Consider the following 16,002-nt stretch of genomic DNA (forward strand, 5'->3'; position numbering starts at 1 on the left):
CTCCCCCTCCTCTCCATCCGCTCTTATCAGGCAGAAAGACAGTGATGTGTTCCGAGGTCTGAGGGCCAGACTGGCAGATGAGCTGGCTAAAGACCAACTGCCCTCGTTGCTTTTGGCCTTTTCGAAGGCCGCGCTGCGAGTTGGCTGTCAAACGCGCCCGCGCGCGCTCTGTGCCGCGGCCGGGGTGTGAGTGTTGCTGATATGATACAACTCATGCTGGCGAGACGGGTTGCCTCGCTCTTTAACTGCCTTCGGCGGCCTTTGCTCAGAAAGTTACAAAGAAAAAGAAAAAAGGCGTTCAGATGCTAAAAATGAAAAAGCCCGACCCGAAGCCAGATGGGATGTTTCCAACCTCCTCTGGAATCGTCTCAAGTATCCATCTGGTCATGAGCCCATAGAAAAAAAGATAGTTAAAAAAAAAAAGAAGGAGGATTGAACAAATTTCCATCACATTGAAGTGGACCAATCACATCTGTTAGTGCTAGCTTAGCCAAGTCGCCACAAGTTATGTTGTGTTGAGGTGTTTCACTCGAGTCAGGACAAAGTCAGTAGCTGGTGAGGCAAAAAATATATTTTTCACCAAGTGAGGCCTTTAGTCTGATGGTTTGTTCCATGGTAATGGTTAAAAATACATTTAGCTTTGCTAACCTTTGCTAACCACCCTGACTTAGCCATGTATGCTAGCCTCTTTAGCAGCGTCCAGCGTCCTGTTCCCTCTGTTTCATTTTCAAGGGTGGCAAACAGCAGTTTCCTATGAAGAAGCCTCATTCCTGGAATTCAGTGGCAATTTTAGACCAGCCGAGAACACTGTTATACGCCAGAGTTCGACATGATGGATGGGTGAGATTTCAGAGGGCGGTCGCGAGAAGGGGCCTTTTTCCTCAGTGTCAAAGGTTTTTTGCGCTCGTTCCAAAACCTATCAACATATTGCCTGAGATCTCATCACGTCCACTCGCACAGGTCCTTTTCTGCCGATCGATCAGCTGGTGCCAGAATACTGATCCCTATCCGCCAATGAAATTGTGCACAGGCAGCGTTTCCAATCAATCAGGGGACGATAGCGGAGGGGAAAGGAGGCGCCGCTGGCGTCCTTGTGCTGATTGTAAAGAGCAGTGGCTCCTGATAACCATCACTGATGGTGTCAAAAAACACAACCCTCCGCCCACCATCCCCCCGCTCCGTAAAATCTTCTATTTCATTAGGGCGAACATGCGTATGTGTGTGTCCGTGTTTCTGTGAGGGGCCTCGTTAAGGTTTAATCATGCTCCTGTGGGGCGTAATTGTCAATCAAAGTGGGCGTGTCCAACCTGGTGTAATTAAATTCACCATTTACCGACTTCGTCCTGTCCTTTGTTCTGCCCTCTGCAGTCTTTGTAGTCAGTGGTGGTCTTTGGGGTGGTGGTCATATGGGAATCCTTGTGCGTAAAAATAAATAAATGAAAATATCATTTTACCTCCCACATCAGTCAATTAAAATCTCAACTAGCTAAAGTATCGGCTTGTCAATGGCCTCTAATGCAGCATAGCAAGAGACTAAGGGCTCCATTTCCTCTCCTCTCGGCTCCCAGGCTTCCCGTCCCTCTCCCTGGCCGACCAGATGAGCCTCCTGCAGAGCGGCTGGATGGAGATCCTGATCCTTCGTGTCGTCTTCCGCTCGCTGGGCCTGGAGGACAAGCTGGTGTACGCCGAGGACTACGTCATGGACGAGGAGCAGTCCAAGCTGGCTGGCCTGCTTGACCTCAACAACGCCATCCTGCAGCTGGTGAAGAAGTATAAAGCCATGGGCCTGGAGAAGGAGGAGTTTGTGGTGCTCAAGGCCATCGCTCTGGCTAATTCAGGTATGTTGATAAGTCACAACCACGCAGACCGTCTTATTCTGTGTAGCCAAATTGAGTAAGAAAGTCCCATTCAAAACCGCCAACTAGCCCCAAAAGTCATTAGTTTCCATTCGCCATGTATTCACGTTGCAAGGCATCTGGGATTTAAGTTCCAAGATCTTGCACGTTCATCCTACCAAACTCCCAAACATGTTTTTGAACATGTTTTTTTTTAGTCAGTCACGGGAATCCATGCCTCCTGCTGGTTTCCCTCCACAACCAAGAAGCAGCTGCAACAAGACCCATTGAAAATAAAGACTTGGAAGAAGATGGAGAAAAAAATACAGGAAGCAACTGCAGTCCTAGCTGTTGCTCGATAGAATGATGCCACTTGCACCAATAGAAAAGCTTTGAGTTGTTGCTACCTTGCAAAAAAAATTTAAGTGGTTCAATAAATTCAAAAGACCCATCTAGTGATTTTGAACGTGACTATAACCTTATAAGATTTAAGAAACGTTCTATCGGAGGTGCCAGGTTAGTAGATTATAAAGTGGGGGAAATTCCCTTCCTTCATCTCTCTGACAAATAGGTATTTCTTCAGAAAAATTCCTATTCAAGCTCAACTGGCCCGTTGCCCTTGGATTGTGCTAATGTCAGCCAATGATTCATCACAATTTGCCTATTTGGTCAGCAGCAAGTCATAGGTGCTCCAAAATAATTGCACTTCAGTCCTGGTCTTGGCCAGGTGTATTCATCCCCACTCTAAATCACCCTCTGTGTGCAGACTCCATGCAAATTGAAGACTTGGAGGCAGTCCAGAGACTCCAAGATGTCCTCCACAGTGCCCTCCAGGACTACGAGGCCGGCCACCACCCAGAGGACACCCGGCGGGCCGGCAAACTCATCATGACCCTCCCGCTCCTGCGTCAGACGGCGGCTCGGGCCGTCCAGCACTTCTGCAGCATCAAACAGGACGGCCGTGTGCCCATGCACAAACTCTTCCTGGAGCTCCTGGAGGCCAAGGCCTGACTGGTGGTGGGGGAACGGGCGGCGCCACCAATCTGGACGCTCGTCGTTGACTTTTTGGATGGTCCACAGAGAGTTTTGAGTTTGTTCCCTCGAGCGAAACAGGGAAGGAACTTTTGTCCAGGTGCACTTTCCCAGCCCCCGCTGAAGGTAATTTGCGAGCAACACAGTTTTGATTTAATGTCTTTTGACGATGAGAACTGAGATGAGGACAAACTCGACGACACGGGAGGGAGCGGAAGTAAATTGCCTTCTCAACACACGCGGACGAACGCCCGATCACATGCCAAACCGTAGAGCTTCTTTCACCGCCTGATACTTGAAGATCCCTCCGGATTATTTTCGCCCGTCCCAAAAAGCCTGTTAATCTGCATTCTGCTGCGTTTTAGATTTGGATTTTCTTCTGTCCCCTCGTGGTGTGTTTAGAGACGGTCGGCAAGTGAAGACTCTGCACCGTTTGAACGATACCAGCATACATGAACGTAACGTGGCCTGTAATACATAACCCCATCCCCCATCCTCGCTCTAATAATAGAAGTATATACTCACTACATTTATACTTAGACGATTAAAGAACTGCAATCCTCTGGTTGGAATCTGACTGAGCAACAACCAGCCTTTGGCTTTTAAAAAGGAAACTTTCAGGGAGAGACTTTAATGTGATGGTTCCTCCATGTTAAGTGGTATTTATTTGTTTTTTTTTGTTTTCTTGTCTCTGCGCATTTGCTGATGACTTTTTTCTCTCCCTTCCTAACATGGCATCATTGAAGAGTAGATGAAACTAATATTTTTTTTTAAGAGAGTTTTTTTTTTTTTTTTTTTTCAAAGTAATATCATCGTTTTTTACCAGCTTCTCTGCTCCAGCACTGATACCATGTTGTGGAACTTGAGACATGATTATGTACTTGAAGGTGATCACGCTGTAAACCTGTCGTAGACCCATAGATTATAAACGTCAACTATGTGAAGTGGCTGCGATGCTGTGTAATCTGGATGACCCAGGTTGTTTTTTTTGTTGTTTTTTATTTTTTATTTTTTTTTAGCAGTCAGAGTGTGGGGAAGCAACTGCCGCTCGCCGCTCTTGTCTTTTAGCCATAACGTTTTTGGAAGGGGAGACTGGTGATAGTGCTTTGTGTGTTCCGTGTGAAGAGTTGTCAGATCTCGAGGTTGTCTATTTTTTTTTTTTTGTTGTTGTTGCTGTTGTCCGCATATTAAAATGAAGGGATTAAACGAAGGCGTGCGGAGAACCTGCCTGGTCTTCCCTCTGAAGACGAGACCGGGGGTCGCTGACGCGTACGCTCTCTTGTGTTTCTGCTGTACATATATGTCGTGTCTTATGCCAACACAAGATGTTGTTTATCGATGCAAATGAGCTTCGTTTCGGGTGACCTGTGCCGTGATAGTTCATTCTCAGGTGGATTCTTGGGCAATAAAAGATCATCCTCTTCATGAGCACTTCTTTCTTTGTTCTTACCTGACTGGGCGGGACTGGAGAGTCTGTTAAGAAATGTAGAGGTGTGCATAATCACAATTTTGCTTAAGCTAATCTCGCATGACTACCAGCTTCTCATTTTGTGTTTTTTTTTAACCATCAGTGGACGCCTTATGACTTCAATTCTTTCACTTGTAAAACAAGGCGTAACCAATTTCTTGTCCAATTTATTTTCAAACTTTGTTGAAAAAAATAATAATAATAATAATAATAATGAGAAACAAATTGCCTTTGTTCAACATTCAGTAGGATTACACGGTTTTCGATATGAGCGCTGATGAGATGCACATCTCTCCGCGGCAATCAGTCACGACTGGCTCTGTGAAACGGACCATGTGACCCGCTCTGAGGGAGCAAAGATGGATGGGGAGGGCGGGGGGTTGGAGGGAGAGACAAATTGAAATCCAAAGGAAGCCGTTTGTCCCTCGTCTCCCTGCTCTGATCTGTCAGCGGAGGCTGAAATAATCTCCTTATTCCTAAACTCCCAGCGTGCGCTGAGTGAGCCGGAGACATTTCACCACGTCGGCCGTCGCTAAGTGAGTTAGTGATGTTGAATGATGCGTCCCCCGCGTGTCCACCTCCTTAAATGAGTTAGTACGTGTCCGGCGGCCGTGTCCCCCTGACGCCTCGGTGATGGATGGGGCCCGGAGGAGATGGGCTGTAAAAAAAAAAAAAAAAAAGAGGCCGATCCTGGCACTCAAGGGTGAGATCACTTCCTCAATAAAAAAAAAAAGCATTGTCCCGAATCATGGTGGCAAGGTATGAATGCTGATTAGGGTATTAAGAGAGGGAGGGGCGGCGCGCGCTTGTAAAAATAAATCAAATGAGCTGTTAGTTAATGCGGGGCCCCTACGATGTGCAGGGGTTACGTTCGGAACCAACGACGGACTCGGCCTCTTAATGATAAACTTGTTTTTTTACTCGCTGCACTGCGATGAATGTTAAAAGTCCGCCGTTATCCACTATTTAAAATGTTGGAGCGGCCTGCCATGATTAGCAAACCCCACGGAAAAACTACAGATCGCCTAAAGACGGCACATTTAGTCCTCTGTTTGCAGCCCCATGAAAAAGATTTCAGCCTCCCGCTAAATAAAGGTTGTTTGTTGGAACTTTGACACATTTGGAATTGGACAAAAAAAAAACAAACAAGAAACACACTCTCTGACAAAATAGAGCAAGCGAGAGAAGCAAAGAAGGGTGACTGGACAGAGACACATTATTGTTGGAAAAGGCTGCATTCATTAATTATATGCCAGTGCGGGACCTTTAAAAATATTATTTCACTGGAGAAATACTTCAACATTACGTGATGCTGGCCATCCAGCAGGCCTGGCTGGCCAGCACATCGTGGTGACTCATGGTTAATTTAGCGTTTCCTCTTGCGAGAAGAAGAGAACGAGACCACGGAGCGGTAAAATACAACCTGACTCACACTCCAACGGCCGGCCGGCTTCTCTCATGGTTTTAAACTTTTATGCCCTCCCTGCGGCGAGATGGCGAAACACCCCTGACAAAATGACACAACCTCCTGCCTGTCATCTTCAATCACCCCCCCCGCCGAAACACACAGCGGAGGCTCTGCTGAACATCAGCCATCCCGAGGTCTCCCCAGGACGACAGGCAGAGCGCTGAGACTGTTTGGGTGAGTGGCTGCCAAAGTTTTGATGATATCAGACACACAAACAGTCAGTTCATGTGTTGTTCATCTTAACGTGCACGCTTTGATTGTCGTCTTGCAGCGGTTCCCCGGCACGCAGTGGCAGACTTGTTAAAATGGATGCTGCCTGACCTTCACGACCTTCTGATGCTGCCACCCTGTGGACATCTGTTGCTTAGCAAGAGAGAAATTTCCCTCTTGGCGAGTGGTTCTGATGTCAGTTTATTTTATTATAACAAATGCGCTTGACAGCAGTCAAATCTTATCTATCCTTGTTTAAAAAAACCCAAACATATGTACATACGTAGATGACACATCAATGTATTTATTGTGATGATGTGTAAAATGTAAATGCAGTGTAGCAGCTGCAGATGTTTAGTTTTTTGGTTGGTAGTATTGAAAAAGGAGCACAAAACAAAACACTGCAAATAACGCTTACATAATTGTATCTCTTCTCTTTATCACGTGACTCGTTCTGCTTACAGTGTAATTGGGATAATGACGTTGTTTGCAGAAGTCGCTGTAGCCCCTCTCATTCGTTTAAAGGCCTCTGGAACGAATAGAAAATGTGCGTTTGTGACTTCATCGGATGTATCATTGCTCCTCCGTGGATCATTTCCATAAGGGGCTCAGTCGGAAACGAAGCAGAGTTTTGACTGTTCAGTGTTTCATTAGTCTGATGCAGGCAGAGATGGCACGAATGAATGAAGGTCACGTGAGCGACGTCACAGTTTATTCAGTGATTTTCCTCACGCGGTTACGCTTCGTAATGCTTCTTTTGAGAAAGAAACTCACCGTCTGCAATATTCTCTCTGTCCACTAAGTGGCAGCAAATCTCACAATTTCAGCGAGCGGGATAAGGAGTTGTTTTCAAGTCCACGAGCCCAAAAGGATATTGAAAAACAATGTGCTTGTTTTCCAACAAAGCATTGCGTATGCATTCATCGGGAGCATCTAACATTCACTGTAATTTGTTTGAAAAATCAATTTGAAAAAGAAAAACTTTTGAAAGCGAAGGATTCCATAACCATCCAGCTTTAAGTTTGGAAAATTGTGGCCAAAAAACTGGGAACCAATAATAGATCAGGACAGCATGACAATAAGAATACCACCAAAACCAAATGCCATGTGCCACATTTCTGATAATTATAATTCCTAATTTCTTTTGCTGGATCAATGGGATTTGGAGGTTTTGATCTCAATTAGCTAAATAGCTAGCTGACAAAATAGCTAAAACAGAACAGGTCTGCGAGCATTAATCATGGTTTGAAGGTCTAGAAAATCGACTGCTAGAAAAGTTGTTTAAGGACCCAGTACAGTGTTGTGGTACAGCACAACACGTGGCTGGGTTTGGAGTTGCAGAATAGCCTCCAAAAACTCATCACGCTGTTTTTTTTTTCTTGTTTCTTTTCCCCCCAACAGACGAAACGCTGTAAGCAGCCCAGTCAACAACATCAGAGCTCTTAGGCGTCACCTTTGCTTGTTTTTGGTCCATTTGATTTGGCAGCTGAAATAAACCCACGCTGCACTCAGTTACTGTAAATCTGCAAAAGGGGTCACAGCTTATTATAGCTCCTGTATTATATTCCGTTTTTCGTCATTGCTTTTTATAGAAATTGACATGGAGACGGTCACCACAGCAGCAGCACCGCCTGCAGCTGAGGGGCACTTGGGGCCGCTGCCCTGGGCAGACTGGGGACTGTGGGAGTGCGGGCGGGGACAGTGTTGACCTGAGGAAGAACTCTGTCTTGGGATGATTGGAAAGGCAGAAACAACAAATGCGCGCTCTTCAAATATGCTTGCTGTCAGCACAAAACCAAAACTGAAGGAGCAATAGTGTGTTTGAGAATAATATTATTCTCCCACTCCCCCATAAGCAGGATTTTTTTTTTTTTTTTTTTCAATTTGATTTCTTCTCGCTGTGTCTGCATGGGTGCTCTCTGGATTCTCCGGCTTCCTCCCACAGTCCAAAAACATGCATGTGAGGTGAATTAGAAACTCTAAATTGTCCGTAGGTGTGTATGTGAGTGCGAATGGTTGTTTGTCTCGATGTGGCCCTGCGATGAACTGGCGACTTGTCCAGGGTGTCACCCTGCCTTCACCCTATGACAGCTGGGGAAGAAGCTCCAGCAGACCCCCGTTACCCTGAGCTCGGGAAGAAGCTGGTATGGAAAATGGATGGATTTTAATTTCTGGCGTTGTGTGAACAAATATTTTCTTTGCGCGTTCACTCATCCCAAGACTGATGTGGCGGTGCTGAACACCATGAAGCCTCCTTTGGGGACAGAGTTTTGTCTGACGTTGTGCAAAATAGCTCTAATGATCCCTCCTCCTCACCCCTGCGCACCCCCATCATCACCGTCACTTCATTTCCCAAGACGTGGTGGTGGCAAGCTGGCAGTTACTTTGGTTTCATCTTAGCAACAGTAACAGTGGGCTGGATGGTGAGAAGTTGTGCGCTAGTGGGAGGAGACAAAGGCAGGTGAAGAATTGCACCAGAAGGCTTGAGGGGCAATTTGCAAGCTGACTTGAATCGGACAGAAACTCTCTGGATTTTCACAGGGCGACATTGACTCTGATGCATGCAAATGGATGTCGGCGTGTGCCTCAAGATCTGGCGGCTCTGTTACGTCAGCGCACATGACCTCGGCTGCGAGGGTGCAGGAAGTTTTTCCAGCGAAGCAGCCTTCGGACAGAGCAGCGGCTGTAACACTGTGGGAGAATTTCAGCCTGACAGACTCTTACAAACTCTGATGGCGCAGTGATGAGGAACTATGGTGGCAAAGGTGACCAGGTGAGGCGTCTCACTGGATGCAACATAAAGCAGTGTTCATTTGGCACTCCGGGATGGGAATCGTGTGCGCTTGAAATTTTTTTGTAGTTGATCTAGACACACAAAATGATGTGTATCTTCACAGCAGCTCAGATTGTATTTTTCTCCACGCTTGAAGTCGCTACGGTTTAACAACAGTATTTTTCCACGCTCCAAACTCGAGAGGATCAACCATCATGTCTGCAAACCGGGTCCACGGCAACGCCGTGGAGCACTCCGCGGAATACTCCGCGCCCGACTCCAGCCAAGGAGCGGCCCAGACGCAGGAGGTCACAGCCAGTCGACCCGGCGGCTGCTGCCGCTGCCTGCACCACCTCACCTTCAAGTGCGAGTCGCTGGAGAGGCTCTACCAGAACTACTTCCGCCGCCAGAGGCAAGAGAACCTGCTCGTCCTGGGGGCCTTCGCCGCCCTTTTCAACAGCTACATCATCGTCATGTGCGCCGTGGTGTACACCGCGGACAAGCTGGCCATGGTGGTGCTGGCGGCCGCGGGCCTGGCGGCGGACGTGGCCTTCTACGCCGCGTGCAGGCTGCGGAAGCTCCCGGCGTCCGCCGTCTCCCGGGGCGCCGTGCCGTACGCCCTATGGCTGGCGGTGGCCGTCCATGTCCTGTGCTACTCCAGTCTGAACTACGAGCGCTTCTCGCACGCCAGCGACGCCGTGGGCTGGCAGGCCTTCTTCAGCTTCTCCAGCTTCCTGGCGCTGCCGCTGGACCTGGTGCCGCTGCTCCTGCTCACCGCCCTCTCCTGTGGCATCCACACCCTCGTGCTGGGGGTCACCGTCGCTCAGAGGTTCGAGGAGAACCTGCAGGGGCCCATGCTGGTCAGACAGGTGGCTATGGCACAACACACTGATGGCTAAAGAAAGAAATTATATAAAAGGAAAAACACAACATTTTTTGACAGCATTGGGGGACAGTGCAATAGGCAGGATTTCTTGATGTCATACCAGAAACCTTTTCTCATTTGCTGTAATTTTCCATTAGATTTTCGCAAAATAAAAGCAATATTTCTAAAATTGCGACAAAGTACAATTGCGATTTACAGGTGTTTCCACTTAATGGTGTGAAGCGCGTAAGCCGAATTACAAACATGGGGCCTTGATTACAAAATCCATCAGATATTTTAATTTATAATGTAATATTTGCTGCTGTATTCCTGCTTTACAAGCGCATTTTTGATAGATGTGAACCCAAGTTTGCTTTCGAAATGTGAAGAAGAGAAGACAAGATGTGTCTGCAAGTCCTTTTCCCCCTGGAAATAGTTCAAGTGACTGAAGAGTGGCTGGCAGTGAGATGTCGCACCCTTCCTTCTGTTCATCCTCTTCAGCTCCTTGCCAACGTGATGCTGTACCTGTGCGCAGCCACGGTGGGTGTGATGTCGTACTACATGGCAGACAGGAAGTACCGAACGGCCTTCCTCGAAGCTCGGCAGTCGCTTGAGGTCAAACTCACTTTGGAAGAGCAGGGCACACAGCAGGTGAACACACACACACACACACACACACACACACACACACACACACACATACACACACACACATTTGGATGTAAGTACTACCACGAAAGTACTACCAGATCCCAAGGTGCTGTCATCTCTGCAGGAGGAATTACTGCTGTCCATCCTTCCGAAACACATCGCCGACGAGATGCTGCAAGGCATCAAGAACCAAGCCAATCAGCAGGACGTCCAGCAGCAGCAGCAGTTCAACACCATGTACATGTACCGCCATGAAAACGTCAGGTCTGCATCGCAAAATCAAACCCAGGAGGTTTTAAAGCTCCCATGAGTTGTAAATGTTAAATGTCCCAGGAGGTTTTTTTGGTCTTTTCTGTTACGATGCTGTCTCTTGAATTCTGTTTCAGTATCCTGTTTGCTGACATCGTGGGCTTCACCCAGCTGTCCTCGGCCTGCAGCGCCCAGGAGCTCGTAAAACTGCTGAACGAACTGTTTGCCCGCTTCGATAAACTGGCATCCGTGAGCATCTCCTCCACTCTCTCCAGCTCAGTCCCTGTATAACTTTACTTTTTATTTACTTTCATCTCCATTTCGACTCTACAGAAATACCATCAGCTGAGGATTAAGATCCTCGGAGACTGTTACTACTGCATCTGTGGCCTCCCAGACTTCAGGGAGGACCACGCTGCCTGCTCCATCATGATGGGCCTGGCGATGGTGGAAGCTATTTCGTGAGTAGAGATTTGATTTTCAGCACGAAAACTGAGAACGGAACACAAGACTGGCTCGAAAATGAAAAGTTTGACTGTACTTTCATATTGTTTTTTTTTCTTGTTGCTTTAGGTACGTACGTGAGAAGACCAAGACCGATGTAGACATGCGTGTGGGCGTCCACACCGGCACCGTGCTGGGCGGAGTTCTGGGCCAGAAGAGGTGGCAGTTTGATGTCTGGTCCACGGATGTCACGGTGGCTAATAAGATGGAATCAGGAGGAATTCCTGGGTAAGGATTCAACTTCAAGGCTTCATTTCCAAGTGCAGCGGGTGCCCTTTTTAAAACAAGATTTGCTCCCTACATAGGAGAGTGCATATCTCCCAGTCCACCAAGGACAGTCTGCACGGAGAGTTTGAACTGGAGCCGGGCAACGGCGGGGAGAGGTGCGACTACCTGCAGGAGAAAGACATCGACACGTACTTGGTTTTGCCTCCCAAACATCTGCCAAATGGACTCAACGGCAATGTGAGCATGCTTTGAGAGAATTCTGATGTTCCAATAGGCCTATACCTGATTGGACGACCTGAACATTGACATGACTGCAAAGGCGATTTTTTTTTTATTTTTTTTTTACTGCTTTTTCTTCTTCTGTCAGAAAGCAGGCATGCTGTCCAACAGGAACTCGCGCCAGCTGATCGACACCACAGCAAGCAGCAGCAACGCAGCCTCACCTCTGTCCTCACCCACAGAGGGGAGACAAGAGGTGAGTAAAACACGCTCATTATCGTGCGCAAGAGCCCCGCTGTGCTGTGTGTATCACTGAATGTACACAATAAGTAAGCTTTTCTTTCAATCGGTCCTGCATGGCACCATGTAGTCTCAAAGGTGCAAGGTGGTCGAAGAACAGGTGATCAGCAGACGACTGCAGCAGGAGCTTCTGGAGAGAGAAACTCAGCAAATGTAAGAAACAAAACATACATTGACACAGAAGTTAGAAAAAATGTGCACCACTGTGAAGAAAGATTCTGGGTCATTTTTTCCCCCCTTCTTGTGGCACTAATCCTCTTCCGTACTTCTTGGGAAAGATGGATGCATTAGTGAAAAAAACAGCTCTATCATGAATATTTTCTGACCCACTGTCAGTAACTCTCCTCCGGATGTTCCTCCCAGAATGAAGGATCACCAGATCAACGCCGTGTCGCTGCGCTTCGTGGACACCCAGCTCGAGGAGCACTTCTCCTCGGAGAAGGAGAAGCGGAGCGGCGCCGCCTTCTGCTGCTGCATCCTGGTTCTCTTCTTCATCACAGCAATGGAGGTGTTCATAGACCCACTGTGAGTTGTCTTCTGTTTCGGCTTTGTAAGGGCCTCTTTGCATAAAACCCCAAATGTGCGAGTTACCCGAACGTGTGACCCCTGTCATTCTCATGCAGCTTGGCTGTGAACTACGTGACTCTTGCGGTCGGAGAGGTATTGCTGTTGATTCTCACAGTGTGCGCCCTGGCTGCCACCTTCCCCAGGGTGAGAAAAAATTTAACAAAATTTAAAAAAAAAAAAGCAAAAAGCATCTGTAGTGATGTGAGACATGCTTTTGTAGAGCCACAGTCCTATATTGTAACTCTGATGTTGTTTGTTTGTTTGTTTGTTTGTTCGTCACAGAGGTTCCCCAAGAGGTTGGTGGCGTTCTCAGTGTGGATCGATCGCACGCGCTGGGCCAGAAACATATGGGCCATGGCTGCCATATTTGTCCTCACCATGGCGGTGATTGCCGACATGGTATGACCCGCACGACACTCGCTGTTTTCATTCGCACTCTTGTACGGCGTTCAAAACGATGCACATCCGTTAGCTGTTGCGAGATCAATAGTGTCGCCTCAATTCACTCACTACTGAGTTCTAAGGCGAAAACGTCAGGTATTTAGTACAGGAGTGCAAATTTGAGATACACCAAGAAAACCTTGTAAAATAGTAACTGTGTGGTGATCCACTGCGTCCCAGAGGTCACCTAGTTCTTGCATGTGTACGTGTTTGTGTGTAAATGTTGTTACCACACTTCAAACTATCACAGCTTTTCATGTGTCTGCCTACATTATGTCCCAACGGGGTCTATTAGTTCACTGCCTCGCTGCCTTCTGACTCATTGGTTACGTTCCCACAGGAGCAGCCTGTTAAACACGCTGTTGCCTTCAAGGTCTGAAAGGAGCAGAGGACGCTGATCTGTCAACTCTGTTTGTTTTCTTTTTTATTCAATGTGCCGGCTGTCATTCAGAGGGGACTGATGCGTGTGAAATAACAGACATCTGCTCATTTTCATTTGATTTAAATTGCTTTTACACCTTTATGACGTTGCAGCTGAGCTGCATCCCACCGTCCCTCCACACCTACAACAGAACCTCTGGGCCCGGCTTGGAATGGTTCGGGGTGCGAGGCTGCACAGAGAACCCAAAGCACTACAGCTTCATGGCCGTGATGTCACTCATCGCCACGGCCATGCTGGTGCAGGTCAGCCACATCACCAAGCTGGGGCTCATGGTGCTGGTGGTAACGGCCAATGGAGCTGTGAACATCTACAGCTGGCAGGACATATACGACTTGTATGACATTGTGCAGTTTGCCTCGTACAGGTGAGAACTGCACTTCCTTTTTTTTGCTTGATTGGCAAAAATTGATTGTCAAGATGTTGCATAATCAAAAATGTTTGCTCTTTCTGTTTATTTTTTTCAAGAACTTCCATCGTGCCATCCAAATACCTCATGACTGTGATGATTATAGTCATGATGATTTGCTTCTATTATTTTGCACGTCATGTGAGTCACCTTTCTACCGAGGCACATCTGAACTGACCGCACAAGTCTGTGTTTTGACCTTAACGTAACCTTTTTTTCTTTTCTTTTTTTTTTAGCTCGAGCTTCAGTCCAGGAAGTTGTTCCTGTGGAAGATCGGCGTGCACGACCACAAGGAGAAGGTTCTTGAGATGAGGCGGTGGAACGAGGCGCTGGTCACCAACATGCTGCCGGAGCACGTGGCCAAACACTTCCTTGGCTCTAAGAAGAGAGATGAGGTGTGTAAGGATCACTCTCACGCTGGCCGGTGGCATGTGCACAAAACGAAGCTCCAGTCAGATGTCAAGAAGAGGGAGGAGCCATTTATATTATTATCAGAAGCAACTGTAATTGTTTTCATTTATTAACGTTTTAGGGGTATGTTGGCTCACCAAGTTCTTCTTTTCGCACGTCATTGCCATCTTGTGGTCACTCTAATAATAAGAGGGAAGTCCACCGTGCAGACAGGTTTTCTCCTTGGGAGATTGTTATAAGACTGCACATTGACGTTGGAGCATTTCAAGCACAACTGAACACTGAGAGTTTCCAATCTCACAGTAGATCAACTCAGAGATCAGGGTTAGACTGGGAGTTTGTTGAACCTGCTTTGTGAAATAGACACCTGCTGTTTTTTTTTTCCATCAAGGACTCTGACGGAACAGCCTCACATCATTTACTGTCCCATTAACTAACACGTCTGACGTGTCCTCTTTTACTGCTAGGAGCTGTACAGTCAGTCTTACAATGAAATAGGCGTGATGTTTGCCTCCATCCCAAACTTCTCTGATTTCTATACCGAGGAGAGCATCAACAACGGGGGCATCGAGTGTCTCCGGATCCTCAATGAAATCATCTCTGACTTTGACAGTGTGAGTCCTGGCAGTGTCTTTGCATATGCTGCCCGTCAGTGATCAGCAGATCCTATTATAATTTCACAATGTGTACAGCTACAGATGTTTTGTTGTTGTGCCGCTTTGTCATCCAGCTATTGGACAGGGACGAATTCCGCTGCATCACAAAGATCAAGACGATAGGAAGCACCTACATGGCCGCCTCGGGACTCACACCTGAGAGTAACACAAACAGTTACAGCAACAGCTGCAAGGTTCGATACAGGCGACTGGCTCACAAACATGCTCGCGTACCTACTTTTTGACCTGGAGTTGTCACTCTTTGTTGTTTTTGTGCAGCCAGAGGACCAGTCGCTGGTTGAGCGCTGGCAGCATTTCTCCGACCTGGCAGACTTTGCCTTGGCAATGAAAGTGACCCTGAACAACCTCAACAACCAGTCCTTCAACAACTTCATGCTCCGTATCGGTGCGTTTGTGTTTGTGCATGCCCAAATCTGTGCCTGTGCTCTTTCATTAAGATTGTTTGCTCACATTTTTGTCCCACATTGAACTCCTTCAGGTCTCAATAAGGGAGGAGTTTTGGCTGGAGTGATTGGAGCTCGTAAGCCTCACTATGACATCTGGGGCAACACTGTGAATGTAGCTAGCAGGATGGAGTCTACCGGAGTGATGGGAAACATCCAGGTAATCCGTTATACTGTTGACTGCTGAAGTGGGATGAACTTCATTGTCACGTTTTGTCTTCTCATGTGCCACTACCCCAACGACGACTGCCCACAGGTGGTCGAGGACTGCTATAACATCCTGAAAGAGTACGGCTTTCGCTTCATTCGAAGGGGACCCATATTCGTCAAAGGGAAAGGGGAGTTGCTGACTTTCTTCATGAAAGGAAAAGACAGACCCAAAATCAACGGCAGCCCTTTGATAACTGCCCTTCCACACCAAGTTGGAGTCCTCTCTTGACCTTTTTTTAGATGACACTCCATGCAAGGAAGCCAGTTTCTTCCTGATGCACAGGAATACACAAGAAAATAGAATTTCAATGATTTTTTACAACTGTGAAATATTACACAAACATGAGTGAAGGGAAGAGTCTTATTCTGTGTAGCTCGACATAACTCAAGACAGTCAACCGCAAATACATAAAAATGTACTTTCCCCCCATCATTTATCTTGAGCTCAGGTTTTGTACAATAATGTTGCTTTACTTATATGTATTTATATTGTATTAATAAAAAACATGTCTGCACTATTTTTGTTTAAAGTCAAGTAATCCTGTTCAGATTCTCTCTTTTAGTAACAATCAAAACTCAAAAGTGCTTTAACATTCCATGTAT

The 16,002-nt window shown here is 47.0% G+C and overlaps 2 protein-coding genes across 3 annotated transcripts in view; both read left to right on the plus strand.

Annotated features, from left to right (window-relative positions):
* LOC142900423 (estrogen-related receptor gamma-like) overlaps nt 1–4,295 on the plus strand; it is a 29,391-nt gene extending 25,096 nt beyond the window's left edge. For both annotated transcript variants that reach the window (XM_076044711.1, XM_076044710.1), the window contains exons 7-8: nt 1,569–1,838; nt 2,602–4,295. In XM_076044711.1, coding sequence (XP_075900826.1) covers nt 1,569–1,838; nt 2,602–2,846 — 515 coding nt within the window. In that variant the 3' untranslated portion in view covers nt 2,847–4,295. The remainder of the gene's footprint in view (nt 1–1,568; nt 1,839–2,601) is intronic.
* Nucleotides 4,296–9,244: 4,949 nt separating this feature from the next.
* adcy3b (adenylate cyclase 3b) lies at nt 9,245–15,917 on the plus strand. The gene is made up of 20 exons (XM_076044611.1): nt 9,245–9,655; nt 10,153–10,302; nt 10,427–10,566; nt 10,689–10,800; nt 10,885–11,012; nt 11,125–11,283; nt 11,361–11,520; nt 11,651–11,758; nt 11,873–11,955; nt 12,166–12,327; nt 12,426–12,513; nt 12,652–12,768; nt 13,345–13,616; nt 13,718–13,799; nt 13,895–14,053; nt 14,537–14,683; nt 14,800–14,919; nt 15,005–15,131; nt 15,225–15,349; nt 15,446–15,917. Exons 1-20 carry the CDS (start codon nt 9,260–9,262, stop codon nt 15,626–15,628), a joined length of 3,018 nt encoding a protein of 1,005 aa, XP_075900726.1. The 5' UTR covers nt 9,245–9,259; the 3' UTR covers nt 15,629–15,917.
* Nucleotides 15,918–16,002: the final 85 nt, after the last annotated feature.

Source organism: Nelusetta ayraudi, unplaced genomic scaffold, assembly GCF_046127955.1.
Source record: "Nelusetta ayraudi isolate G7.1 ecotype Tasmania unplaced genomic scaffold, CSIRO-AGI_Nayr_v1 ptg000082l, whole genome shotgun sequence".
Lineage (NCBI taxonomy): Eukaryota > Metazoa > Chordata > Actinopteri > Tetraodontiformes > Monacanthidae > Nelusetta > Nelusetta ayraudi.

Coding starts and splice junctions, on each gene's coding strand:
- adcy3b (XM_076044611.1), top strand. CDS start 9,260: ATGTGCGCCGTGGTGTACACCGCGGACAAGCTGGCCATGGTGGTGCTG. Junction 11,956..12,165: donor GAGAGAGAAACTCAGCAAAT/GTAAGAAACAAA, acceptor TGTTCCTCCCAG/AATGAAGGATCACCAGATCA. Junction 15,132..15,224: donor CAACTTCATGCTCCGTATCG/GTGCGTTTGTGT, acceptor GAACTCCTTCAG/GTCTCAATAAGGGAGGAGTT.